Here is a 13,056-nt window from a genome sequence, read left to right as displayed (position 1 = left end):
AACCTATCACCCCATAGTTAATAGGTAGTAAAGGAAAATGAGGACGTGACTGCCTCAGGATATGGTTGAGGAGAATTTTTTGTTGTGAGGCATCAGGATGGGGCCAGAGCATAGAGAGAAAATAGTGAATTTGAACCAGGGCGTGAGAGGAGAAAGAGGTGGAGAGAGTAGGAAAGGAAGAGAAGAGTCAGGAGAGATGACCAAGAGAGAGCCAAGGGAACCAAGATAGGATCCAAGAGAAGAGAAGAACCAAGAGAGTGTATGGCTCTTTTGGCTGGGTTATACCAAAAAGAGAATCTGGGGGAAGGGAAAGAAGCCCAGTGGCCAGAGAGTTTTAGGGTAGGGGGTTAGGAAGGATGAGAAGGGCTCAGAGGAGTCTCAGGTAATGAGTGAGCCTAGAGATGAAGCAAACACTTTGGTGTGTTAATAAGCACCATGGTTAGCCATTTGTCCTGAGTTTCTTTGGGACTTGACAGGTAGGTTTTCTGTTTTGGGATGACTTGGTTCAATTAAGCTCTGCAATACAAGCCTATGCAACTGGAGTTGGTCAGTTAAGGTTTGGAACATAGGATGGACTCCTGCATATGCCTGGTGGCTGGCTAGCGGGCTGTGGGCCAAGACAAGTGGCTGGGGAGGTGAAGGCCTCTAAGTGTCTCATCATCCAGCAGACTTGCCCTGACTCCCCTTTGTAGAGATGCAGAAAGTGTGCAACTATAGTTAGCAGAAATGTTAAGATGTGTGTGGTACAGGCTCAGAATGTGTGCAACATCATTTCTATTGTACTCTACTGGTCAAATGAGGCCAGAAGCTTCATTTACTCAGAAATAGACTCCACTTACTGATGAGAAGAGCTAAAAAAGTACTGTGACTGTTTCTGAAATCTGCCATAAGAACCAAGTAATTTGCCTGCATGTTTTTATACATGTACATCAAAAGGACTTCCAATAATAACAAATCTCCTGCTTGCATTCAAATAGGGGAAGAAAGATGTAGAAATTTCTCATGGCCATAACAATGGACTACTGCCAATGAAATTTTCATAAATCATAGCAGAATGGACAGCAATCCAAAAAGTTGGAGTAAGGGCTGGAGAGATGGCTCAGCGGGTAAGAGCACCGACTGCTCTTCCAAAGGTCATGAGTTCAAATCCCAGCATCCACATGGTGGCATACAACCACCCGTAATGAGATCTGATGCCCTCTTCTGGTGTGTCTGAAGACAGCTACAGTGTACTCACATATAGTAAATAAATAAAAAAAAAGTTGGAGTAAAGAGAAAAGAATATGAACTTGGGAATCAAATAGAATTGAATTCAAACTCTACATTGCCACCTTTTCTGGATGCCTTTGGGGGAAGTTACTTTATCTCTCTGAGCATCAATTGCCAAAAATCATAAAACAGGAATGATAATTCTTAAGGCATAGGGCTGCTGGGAGGACTAGCTGAGATTATGGTGTACTGTCCAGAACTTAGTAAAAGTCATCTCAGAGTAGCCATGTCATTTCATGCTAATTTCTTTCCTTGTCTCCTTAGATTTGTGAATCCAAGTGGGCATGGTGACTATCCTTTGCTTAGAATCAAAGCAGCTTTGCCTGTTTCCTTTTCAGATACCACCCTGTCCTTTTACCCGTGTATTATATATCTTTGAGGACTGACTTTGATAAAATATTTTTAACCTGGAATCTTATCAATGTTTGCAAACATAAGTTATAGTTAACAATTACCAAGAAATCTTAGATTTTGTGCTATAAATTATTTTATATTTTTGAGTTGTGTCTAACTTGTTTTGTCTTCATGCTCTGATTGGATATACTGTGGAATATTTGGGGAACCCACTGTCATTATAAAAAAACCCTTTGAAATAATAATAGTTGGGGGAAAGCCTCTGGAACCCATGTTCTTTCAAAAAGGGTGCATTGCATTTGTGCTGGAGAAAGTTTTTGAAAATAACCAGGAGTTCTAAGTAGCAAGCAAGTTTAAGTCTTTTGGGGCTAGAGGAAGCCAGGTTGGACAAAACCTCTGCTTTATACTTCTGCTCTAATACAGTCCATAGGGCTCCATTTTGGCTAAATCATCATAATTCCCACCAAAACAGCACAGAATGATAATGGTTTTATTTATTATCTTATATGCATTGCCAGTATATGTAAAGTTTTATAGCTTGCTATAAATCCAAAGGGATTATCACAGCTGTTACTTATTTTAACAGGTCACAATACAGTAGTTTATGCCAGATGGTTTGGAGAATTTGGAGAGAGAAAATTTATTCAGGCAGCCATATAGATACTAACGTAGGTATTCGTGCTCTGAAATTAGTTTGCATTTGTTGTGATAAGAGCTGAGGATAAAGATCAGTGATAGAGCACTTGACTAGCATGTGTGAAGCCTGGGGTTCAATCCCCAGTTCTGCACAACAAAACAAAACATTTGTTGTTGTATAAAACATGTATGAATAAACGAGTCTTTATAAATGAGTGATCTGTTTTTATATTTTGTTGATCTCTCATGTGCAGAGTTAGGGTAGCAGTAGTTCTAATGGCTGCTACTAGAAGAGATGAGAAGTGATGTTTAGCTACATTGATATCCATGGTGGAGACATCCAACAGCTCCAGGGAAGTAAGCCTCAGGGGCAAAACTGAGTATCCATCATTGGGCCTTAGGACATTTTAGACAAAGAGAATGAGGCTAGGAAATAGCTCCAGGCAAACACAAAGAGTAGGTGGATATGGTGGGAAAGGAGTAAAGCTGGAATTGAGATTCCCATGGTCACCAACAAGGTCAGTTTGAGATAAAATGTTTACCCAGATATGAACATGTTTCTACACTTAGAGCTATTGTTGTATATGGCTATATAGTTGTCAGTTATAAACACACAGCAGAAATGGGGAGAAGTAAATATTGGCAATTAGAATTTCCTTTGGAAGGCATTTTGGGTTTCAGGTCTCTTAGAATAATAGACAAAATGAAAGACCTACCTAGAGAAAATCTTGTAGATAATTGCTCCCCCACCCCCTCTTTAGGGGAAAAAGCAAGGGATCATTAAGTTGAATCATACCTTTTATTTTAACAACAACCTTACCCGGAAAATTAGACTACCCCAGGTACTTAGGCTTCCTTGCAGACTCCCTCTACTCTCCCTCTCTTTGGCCTGGCCTCACCAGTTTCTCTTTAGCTATCCATTTCATGCAGAGAGAAGACCATATTCTTGACATTCAGTATAATTCAGACTCCAGGTCTAACACATGGCTGAGCTTTCTTGGTAAATTCTCTGTAAATACAAGGATAAAATACCACCTTTGAAAGGAGATGAAATTATGTAGCATTTTACAGTCCATTTTCTCATTTCCTACAAAATAGGTGCCAAATAAGGTCTGTTGGCAGCAATGAAATATTTAATTAAGCAGAAAAGGTAGATTTTTTTTTAAAGATTGATATTTCAGCATGTTGGGAGAGGCAGTATTTTAGAAATCAAAGAGTCCATAAATGTCAAGGAATAGAAGTAGAACCTGCAGTATGCAATCCCCCAGCATGGCTGGTAGAAGAAATAAAGCTTTGAAAATGCATAGGCTAGACAATACAGAATTGCCTGTTCTCCTCTGAGCTTCCTTCCAATGACTCTAGCTTTCTGGTACACAGCCCTAAGCCTGAAAATAAGTGAAAGCTTACTTGCAAGGATGTTTTTCAAGGCTGTAAATAGTTGTCAGCAAGCCCATGCATTTCATCCTGAAGGCTCTTGCTCAGATGATTAGTTTTTTTAGTGGACAGATGTCACCCAGCTATGGGTATGTTTTGGAGCCAAAGAGATTGAAGCCAGCAAGTAGCTCCAGGTAAATATAAGGAGGGAGTATGTATAATGGGGAGAGGCATGAACTGGGCCCAACTGTGGATTCCAACTATAGGGAAGAAGCTAGAAGGAGACTGAGAGGAATGACAGCTGAGAACTAAATATCAAGGCATGAGCTCGGAAATCCAAAAAGTGTTTTAGAACTGTGTTACCATAGAGACCAATAATAAGCCTTCTTAATAAAGACCCTAAGTAATCAGCAAAGCATTAAATTGTGTTTTCTATCGTCTGATTAAAGAGATAGGAAAATGAATTACTCAAGGTAGGAAAATTCTGGAATGAAATCTCTAATATTTTAGTGGCTTATTTCTCACTTAGCTAAGTCTAATGGAGGTCATTGTATAGCCATTTGTGTATCCATCTTGGGGCTCCATTGTCCCCCTCCCTGCAGCCTCTATTCAGCCAGCAGAGAAAAATATAGTTGGGAATGTGTTGGAGTTTTATGGGCCATGCCAAATCTCATGCTGGATAAAGGACTATAACCTCACCTGGGATTAGCAATATCAGACTAGTGAAAAGGAAGAATTATGTTTGAGCCACAGTGTCAGTCAGAGATTTACACACTTAGGTCCATGGCTAAATCCCACCTACTCCCTGTTTTTTTGTGAATAGCACAAACATTTATTGGAACATATGCATTTTATGACTGCCTTTGAGCTTCCATAGCAGACAAGAGTGGTTTTTAGTATAAACCACATGATTTGTAATGCCCCAAATACTTTCTGGATGGCCCTTTTTAGAAAAAAAAAAATGTTGGTCCTTGCTTTATATCTTAATTGGCCTAAGAAAAGAAACACAATTCTTTCTTCTGAGACCTAGTGTCCTTGGCTTCCAAAAAGTAAGTGTGGCACCCACATAGACTTGTGCATAAACTAAGTTCTTAGAATGTCCGCTCCAAAGGGGATCAATCTCTGTTCTGTGTCTACCAAGAATACTTGGACAGTAAGTGCTTCTATTTGAACCATTGTGCCATAGGAAGCTTGAGGTATCCTAGCCACAGGACATGGTAGAGAAGCCCCAGGGAAAACTATACATTATGAACACTGTGTGAAGACCTGAAACAGGTGGGAAGGACCCACCTTCATTGAGCTTTTGTCATGTCAGGCACCAACATCATGTTTGTAATTGATGTACTATTTACTTTCTTAGCATCTCTCAATTAGATGTTCTTATATTCACTTCACAATAAGCCAAGTGTTGAAGAAGTTAAAGAATGTTCCCAAAGCCACACTTGCCAATAGATATAATATAGAAGCTAGGATTCAGGCACGGGTCTTTCTGAGTTCAAAGCTCATATTTGATTTCTTTACTCTGTAGGACTTGCTAAAAAAAAAACAACTGTTTAATTTAAATAATCTACTCATATTGATTCCATTACCACTATTAAGAACCACTTAAGTATTGGACATTTCAATATGAAGGGACAACGAATTGGCTATTTTGGTCACCATTTGCAGTTCTGCTCTCTTCATTGTCAAGGTTCTTCCTTGATGGAGCAGCCCTGAAAACCTAGAGCAATTAGTTTATCTGCTTGGACTGTGTGATAAGTGACTTGGCTATCAACTCTCTGCAGTCTTGCCCAGCATTGCTGCGGAGGGCAGCCATTTTGTTCACCCTTACATAAATTTTCTTCTCAACACCCAGGAAGTTGGAGCTCACACATGATAGAACCTCCCTGTCACTAAAGTTGGTCTGAGAGCTTGTTACCATTAAGACAGATGGCAACTGAACCTTGCCCTCAGTGTGATGCAGCAAGTTTGGGTGGGGGCTTGTGGAGATTATATATGATGCCCTCTTCATTGATTCTGCTGACGATGAAAGTCCTTCAAGTAGAAGGACTAACCAACCAACTAAATTAATCATCCTTACCTTTCTTCTACCCTTTTCAACCCTCCCATGAGTGGCTACTCCCCCAGAATTTTCCAAAGCTTCTCAGATCCATGTCTGCCCAGACAACCACTAATATCTCTGTGGCATGTGACATTGGCATTCTTGACCACACTGTGATCCTGCAATTCTGTCATTCCCTAGCTTCTGATGGGGCCTGTCCCCATCCTGACCTGCTTCTCTGACTCATCTATCTCTTCTTCTCTAACAACCTCTCCTTTTGCCTACTTTACCCTTTAAATTTTGGGGTTCATGGCTCACTGGAAAAATGGCTACACATTCTCTTCCCCTATCTTTCTTGGCCTGGACACACTGTCTTCCATGGGAACTCCCAGCCAGATCCCCCGTCCTTGCTGGCTGCTGGAGGCCCTCCAAGTCGGTCGGCCTGAACAGGAGGAATGCTGCCAACGCAGACTAACTTAAGTTCAATATGATTCTTCATGTGACCACAATCATTAATTCATAGCAATGCCAATTAGGAAATATTTTTTACTCAGTGCTCCTGCATACCCCGTGATTTCTTGTGACCTTCCCTCACCACAACTGTGAATTATGCAGGAGTTAAAGGCCTCATGGACAGAAGCTTGCTCTTATATGCAAATCTGCCCAGGGCATCAACCTCCCCATTTACAGATAGATAGCCCAGTCAGAAAATAGACAAGTTTCCCCTAAATGAGTTTCAAAAGCCTCGAGACAAATGAGCAAAACTGGGCATTCCACAAGGCGTCTTTGGATAATTTCATTCACTGGTTTCCTCCTTGCTATATATTAGATTGTATCTCATAAGCGTTGTTTTAAGTGGCCCTAAATGACTCTGCCTTCTGTACTGGCTTGTTATATATAGAACCTGCCTGCCTAAGGCATAGGCACACAGTGTCATGGTTTTTAATCCTGATTCAACCTCGGAGCTGGTCTAGTAAATCATCCTTCCCTGGAGATTATTACACGACTGCAAAAGCATTGTCCTTGCAGTGTGTTTAAGCCAGAGAAGAGTGAGTTGTGTCTAAATGTGAGGCTTCAGAGTCCAGAGATGAATGGGGGGAGGGGATGCAATGTCACATTTTTTTCTGCCCCTCTTACCCCTATTACATGCCAGCATGTGCCACAGCTTATCTCAGTCCTTTTGCCCCAGAAGGAAGGCATGCCATGGTTGGCTTTTCCAATTCTTCTGCTACGTCCAGAGGCTGGGGACTGGGATGTGAGAGGGGAGCCACGGGGGTGCGGTGCTGAGCAGCCGCGATGGGTCCAGCCTGTTGGTGATGTGCAGAGTCTGCCACCACTCTGGGTATGGGTATCGCGCAGACCCAGCGGTCGCGCTATCGCACAGGTACAAGAAATCCGGATCCGGGATCCTCCGCAACACCCAGCTCGTGGAAGCGCACAGGTCGGCTCCCGCGCGCCACCGAGTTTCGGGCTGGGGGCTAAGACCTGCAGATCACTGCGGCTGGCAGCAGGGGACAGATTCTTTCTATCCTGGTTCCCTCTACCCCAGCGGAAACCGGAGATGTTCGCGGAGTCAGGCGGCTGTCTGCGGAGCATTGGTGCAGCCTTGCCTGCTGCCCGGGAGGTTTGGCTGCCGCAGTCCGTCCCATTCACTGGGCTGTAAATCGAAGCTGTCTACGCGGGCCAGGCACTCGATCCCAGCGTGGCCCCGAGGCTACGTCCCGCCCAGGTCTCCCGGCACCTGATTTCCCAGTGGTCAATTAGGTGGCTCAACCTGCAGCATTGAAGCATTGGAGGGGCCAATGCCCCTGCTTTGATGGAGCGCGCCGTGCGCAGAGACCTCCCCAGTCGACTTCCTCATCAGAAGGCAGCATCCATTCATAATTCTCTCTCTGCCTGTGGACCGAGTTAGACTGGAGCCGGGCATGGATTCCTGTGATCTTCCTTCTTGCGTCTGAAGGAGAAACTAAGATAAAAGAAAAAAAGGAAGGGGGAATGCGGTCATAACGCACCAAGGCGCTGGAAAGCCCCCTCCCTCCCCGAGAGGCCTCTCCTTTGCGGGGAGAGGAGAAGAGGCAGATCCCCAGCCCAGCGCCCCAGCCAGCTGCTGCTTCGCTGCGGAGCCGGCACGCATGCCTACCTCACCTGACGGCCGCATTCCCGGGGAGCCGGCACGGGGCCCGGCGGCGCGCCCAGGGCGCACGGGCGGTAGGATTTCTGCACCTGGCGAAAGAAGCACGGGCGGCTTGCCCAGGGCCGAGCCTGAACCCGAACGGACACCCGGGGAGGCTAGCCTCGGCGCTGCACCCCACCGCAACCCCACGGGATGCTCCACGACTCGCAGCCCAGGCCACGCGGGTGTGTGTGAGAGGGGACCAGCTTGGGGGGAAGGGGTATGGGCAATTGACATAATTTTAAACTAATTTTTCGCACCTCTGGGTTGTGGGTGAACTTGGGGGTGGAGGAAGCATAGACCATAGCCCAGCCGCGCGCTAGCGGAGAGGAAATCCCCGTGGCTGAGGTCTGAGAGAGCCTGATCCCCTTGGCAGAGCTGAGTGAGGGTGAGCAGGCAGTCAAGGTGGACCGCGCATAGCTTGGAGGGACAAATGGAACAGTGTTGGTGTTCAGGGACATTTATTATTATTTTTTAAAAGCATATTGCAGCTGCAGCTTTGAAGTTTGCCGCCTCCTCCCCACACCCCCACCCCCATCTCGGGTTTTGGGGCGGGGCGCCACTTTTCCAAGCGCTGTCCAGACCTTTAGCAGCTGGGTGGAGGGGTCTGCAAAGGCTGCAGTGTCTGGTGTTGGGCTGCCTGAAAGGGACATGGGGACTTGAGGGCACTGTGAGCAGAAGAGTGCCCTGAGGTCTGGCCTTGGGTGAGGGTGCTCTAACCGCTGTGAGAAGTCGGGGATCCCGCTTGGGGTTCACTCCTGTTTTCCTGCCTTGCTACTTAATATTGGGTGACATTTTGCCAGTGTAGGGGTTTCACTGTCATGGAGCTGTGACGCTGAGAGGCAGAGGAACTGTTAGGATGGGCTGGAGAACAGAATTGAGGGAGCTGGAGCTTTTCAGTTTGTGGCCGTGTTAACCCCATCGGTTCTGTTCCCTTGGCATACCTGTCCCAGGAGGTCACCATCCATGATCATATCATACGTATGGCTGCCTGCCTGATTAGCTTTGCTGACTGGTGAGCCAAAGCTGGACCAAGACAGGAATGTGTTTGCAGTAAAAGAGCAAAGCCCTACTGGCCTCCCTCAGGGGAAGGCTGGGCAGACCTGGCCATTGTGGAATAGTGTTCTGTCGTAGCGTAGTATGCTCTTGAGTTTGGAAGCTCTTGTTTTATGGGTTTTCTATTTTGCAGTTGTGTGCCCCTCGGTCACCAGTTTGTTTTTTACAGCTGCATGTGAGCAAGGCAAAGATAACAGCATCTAAAAATAGCCCTGCGGCTGGAGATGTAGGCTTGCTTTGACCCCACCATTCCAGGGCTGGGGTCTCCCTTCCCAGTTGCCTGGTGGGAGCCAAACTTGGACTGCCAGATAACCTGAGAGTGGAGCCATGCAGGCTCCAGGCTGAGGTCAAGGCTGGGTGACTGGAGTGCTGGTCTGTGTGAAAAGGCAGGATATCTGCCGAGCCTCATCTCTTCCCGTGGGAGACCCACAGCAACTTGGCTGCAGGATTGGAGGATGGGAACCTGGAAATGGATCCCTTCCCTGCCCCCATCGTGGACATTTGGGCTTTACATTCCCTCTGAGTAACACCCAGCACTATACATGGGGCTTCCTACTCTGTGTTTCAGGAGCCAGCAGGCCACTCCCCCCACCTTAAAGGAGTTGGGCTTTGAATGCAGGAGGACCAACGGGTCCAGGCAATACTTAAATCATGCCAGCTTCCTAGTGTAGCCAGGGTACCACTCCTTTCCTTTCCGGTGTTCCAGAGGTAGTTGGCCTTTCTGAGGGCAGCTGCCTTTAGCTAATGGGGCAGGGGTTATGTGGAATGGATTCAGGAAAGGGCTGAAGAATTTTCAGTAATGGCAGCAGATAAAGGAAGTCCAGCCCCTCTTTTAGGATTCCTAGATCTTGTGACCCTGTTGGGCCTCTCCCATTATTTATTTTCAAAGGCTCCATTTCTCCCATTTTCAATTTTCTTTGGTGCAAGGATGACAAATTCTAGCTTTAAATAAAATGGACTCTGTATTCCCAGTTTGGTGGAATAATGGGAATTATTTTGCAAGAATTCACTGGTGATTGCTGAAAAATTTTAAATATTAGTTTATGTACAGCAAAAGAAACAAATAAAAGTGCAAATGTGTGAATGCCCAGCACTGTATCTGGGTTGGAGGCTGAACCTCTCTGGGTGATTTCTCTCTTTTCTTTTAAAGTGAATGTTGATTTTGAAACTTTACCTTCATTTTCTGTAGGTCATACCTGTAATCCTGGGGAAATATTAAGATATCAATCTTTATCTAGAGGATGAGACCAGACAACAAAACACCCGAGAAATGTATCCTTCTGGTCTCCTGGTAGAGTCTTGCAAATAAGAACTGGTACTTCTTAAACACTACTCTCATGTTTTAAGTCCCTGAAGAAACACATAGGATGGATGAATGATTAAATGCAGCCCAGTGGCCCAGAGTGTGGGCAGCCTTCTTTGGCCAGCTTAGAAAAGTAGAGGTTTAGATGTAGAAACTCAGAAGACCAAGAGCTGGAATTCAGATTTCACAAGTCCATCCCATTGGTTTGGCTCAACCTGTAACAAAAAAGATGTCAATGACCTCTTGGCCTTAGGTTGAAGGTCAATTTCCTCTTGGAATAAAAAAAAAACCTGAATTGGCAATTAACTAGGGGCCTGTAAAGAGCATGCCATTCAAGGAAGGCAACATATAAACCCCAAATCTCAGAGAGATAATCCAGCATTCTTGTATAAATAAAGTCTAACCAGCTGTTGGGTTTGCTGTGATAAGCAGCCCAATCTGATCCATTCTTGTGGCTTTCCCATTCTTTGGAGACTTGGACTCCCTGCTAGGTCCTCTGTGGACAACAGAAGAAATTGAGATTGTGGAAGATTGCTCTGGAAGGAGCACTCCTTATCCACGTCTGTGGCTAGAACTCAATCACATGGCCACAACTGCCAAGGGCCTATAGTCTGTGTGCAGTCTGTACATGACTAATACATTCTCTTGTCTTAAGGAACCCCCTCACCCCATTTATCTCTCCTTCGGAGTGTTGAGTTCGACCAAATTCAATGCAGATTTCCATCTTAAAATTAATGGCAATTCCACTCTCCCCTTCCCACCTCAAAGAGATTTGGAAAGGTGTAGAAGCATAAGGTTCTTGGAAGGACGATATGGTTCAGCCTCTTTAGGCGAAGTCCCCATCATTAGTCCCATCTTCTAGGTAACTTCCTATACCGCACAGCTGATTTAAAACAGAGCTAGAGTAAATCTAGATTCACATTTCTTGGCTCACATTCCTTCCACCATGCCATACTGCCCCTGCCCTCTTAAGAGAGCAATTCTATAGGCTATAGTCTCTGAAAGTAGGCATCCTCTCATAGTGTGTAGTCACCAATAGCTATTTATATGATTTAAAATCCATGTACAATTCTTCCCAGTTCCTACAGTATAATCATTTACAGTCAGGCAAAGAATAACCAGGCATTAAGATATGCTCTACACATATATTAGTTCATTCAATCCTCACAATAATCTTAAAATCAGGAAATGTTATTACTCCCATTTACAGGTGAGGAAATGGAGGCATAAAAGATTGAGTGACTTGCCAGAGGTTTCCTGGTTAATAAGTGACAGACTGGAAACTTGATTCTGAGCAGGACAGCTCTGGCTTATTTTACTATGTGTCTTCTCTAATCTGTTAGATTTCTTGTTCTCTCCTTTCTGGGGGTAATAATTGGCATAGACCATGACACTTAAGATTTAACATTCCTTGTCTTCACTTTTTGATTGAGTGACCTTGAACATGGGTGGCAGGGAGTCATTTGTAAACTTGCTGAACCAGGGCTTTGGGCTCCAAGCCTATGAACTTAATACTAAGAATTGAGTTACTCAGTTATGGAAGAAGCATAACCCCAAACCTCCAACTCTAGCAGCCTAGTGAGACCTGCCTTCTATCTCCCTCCTTCCCTCTCCCTCCTTTCCTTTCACCAGTTTTCATCATCATTGTGTAGGTAGTAACTTGTAAAAGAACTCAAAGTTTATCTGTGAGAAGTGCCATTGAATGAGAAAAGCCTGCTGTGGGGTTGGAAGGTAATGAGTGGACATGGTGGGGTGAGTACTTGACCTTGAGAATGCTACTTCTTTCTACCACTGCATGAAAAACCACCCCAAGCTTTACTGGTGTAAGCAGTAGTTGTTCATCTTTTGTTGAATTCTATAGTCTGGGATGAACTTAGCTAGCTGTTCTGGCGAGGCTTTCCTATGGTAAGTCAGATGCCATGTCACCTGAGGACTAGATTCACATGAGCTTTGCCCAGGTGACTGTGCTTCTGTCCCCTTTTCTATGCATTTTTAGGGATTTTCCCTCTTCACTTAATTCTCCTGCAGGGTAGTTTGATGACTTACTGGGCAGCTCAGGGTCCCTGAGAACATAATAGCAGAAGCTGCCAGGTCAGCTGGTTAAACCCAAGGCTAGTTTTGCTATCAGAAAGAAGCAAGTCCCAGGTCCAAGAGAAGGAATTAATTTAGATCATAAATACTAGGGACATGGAAACAGATTGCCATAGGGGTGAAACCTAGATTTAAAAATTCAAGGCTTCCCAAAGGTCTCAGGAAGAGTTTACTGTATATTGCTAAATATGTAAAATAAAATCCATTCGTTCTACTCAATGAAGCAAGACTATTATACATGCTTGGTTCTTTCTCCATTCCCAAACTAATAAACCATTTATACCCTAAAGGAACACAGAAGCCTGAAGTAAGGAACTGAAGTGTGTGACTTCTGCTCTCTTGCCTCTTCTCTTGTAGTGTATCAAAGGTATCCATCTTAAAAGACACAGCAGGAGCCTTGAGGGGTGGCTTCGAGGTTAAGAGCACTTGCTGCTCTTGTAGAGGACCTAGGCTCAGTTCCCAGCACTGAAAGACTCATAACCAACTGTGACTCCAGCTCCAGAGGACCCACCTGCACACACAGAGTTCACACACATACACTCAGAAATTTGTTTTGTTTTGCTTTGTTTTGTTTTTTCGAGACAGGGTTTATCTGTGTAGCCTTGACTGTCCTGGAACTCACTCTGTAGACTAGGCTGGCCTTGAACTCAGAAATCCGCCTGCCTCTGCTTCCCAAGTGCCAGGATTAAAGGCGTGCACCACCACTGCCCGGCACTTGCAGAAATTTTTATTCATTTTTTTCATACAGTATATTTTGAT

The 13,056-nt window shown here is 44.7% G+C and overlaps 1 protein-coding gene across 6 annotated transcripts in view; it reads left to right on the top strand.

Annotated features, from left to right (window-relative positions):
• Nhs (NHS actin remodeling regulator) overlaps positions 1–13,056 on the top strand; it is a 332,793-nt gene that overhangs the window by 246,494 nt on the left and 73,243 nt on the right. Inside the window, exon 1 of one of the 6 annotated variants that reach the window (XM_031370612.1) lies at positions 7,585–8,032. The exons of the other annotated variants lie outside the window; for them this stretch is intronic. Within the exon in view, the coding sequence (XP_031226472.1) occupies positions 7,807–8,032 (226 nt within the window). The 5' untranslated portion in view covers positions 7,585–7,806. Of the gene's footprint in view, positions 1–7,584; positions 8,033–13,056 lie in introns of those variants that run through there. 6 annotated transcript variants of the gene reach the window in all.

Source organism: Mastomys coucha, chromosome X (genome assembly GCF_008632895.1).
Source record: "Mastomys coucha isolate ucsf_1 chromosome X, UCSF_Mcou_1, whole genome shotgun sequence".
Classification (NCBI taxonomy): domain Eukaryota; kingdom Metazoa; phylum Chordata; class Mammalia; order Rodentia; family Muridae; genus Mastomys; species Mastomys coucha.
Note: the sequence above shows the minus strand (reverse complement) of the source record. Positions and strands in the feature narration are given on the sequence as shown.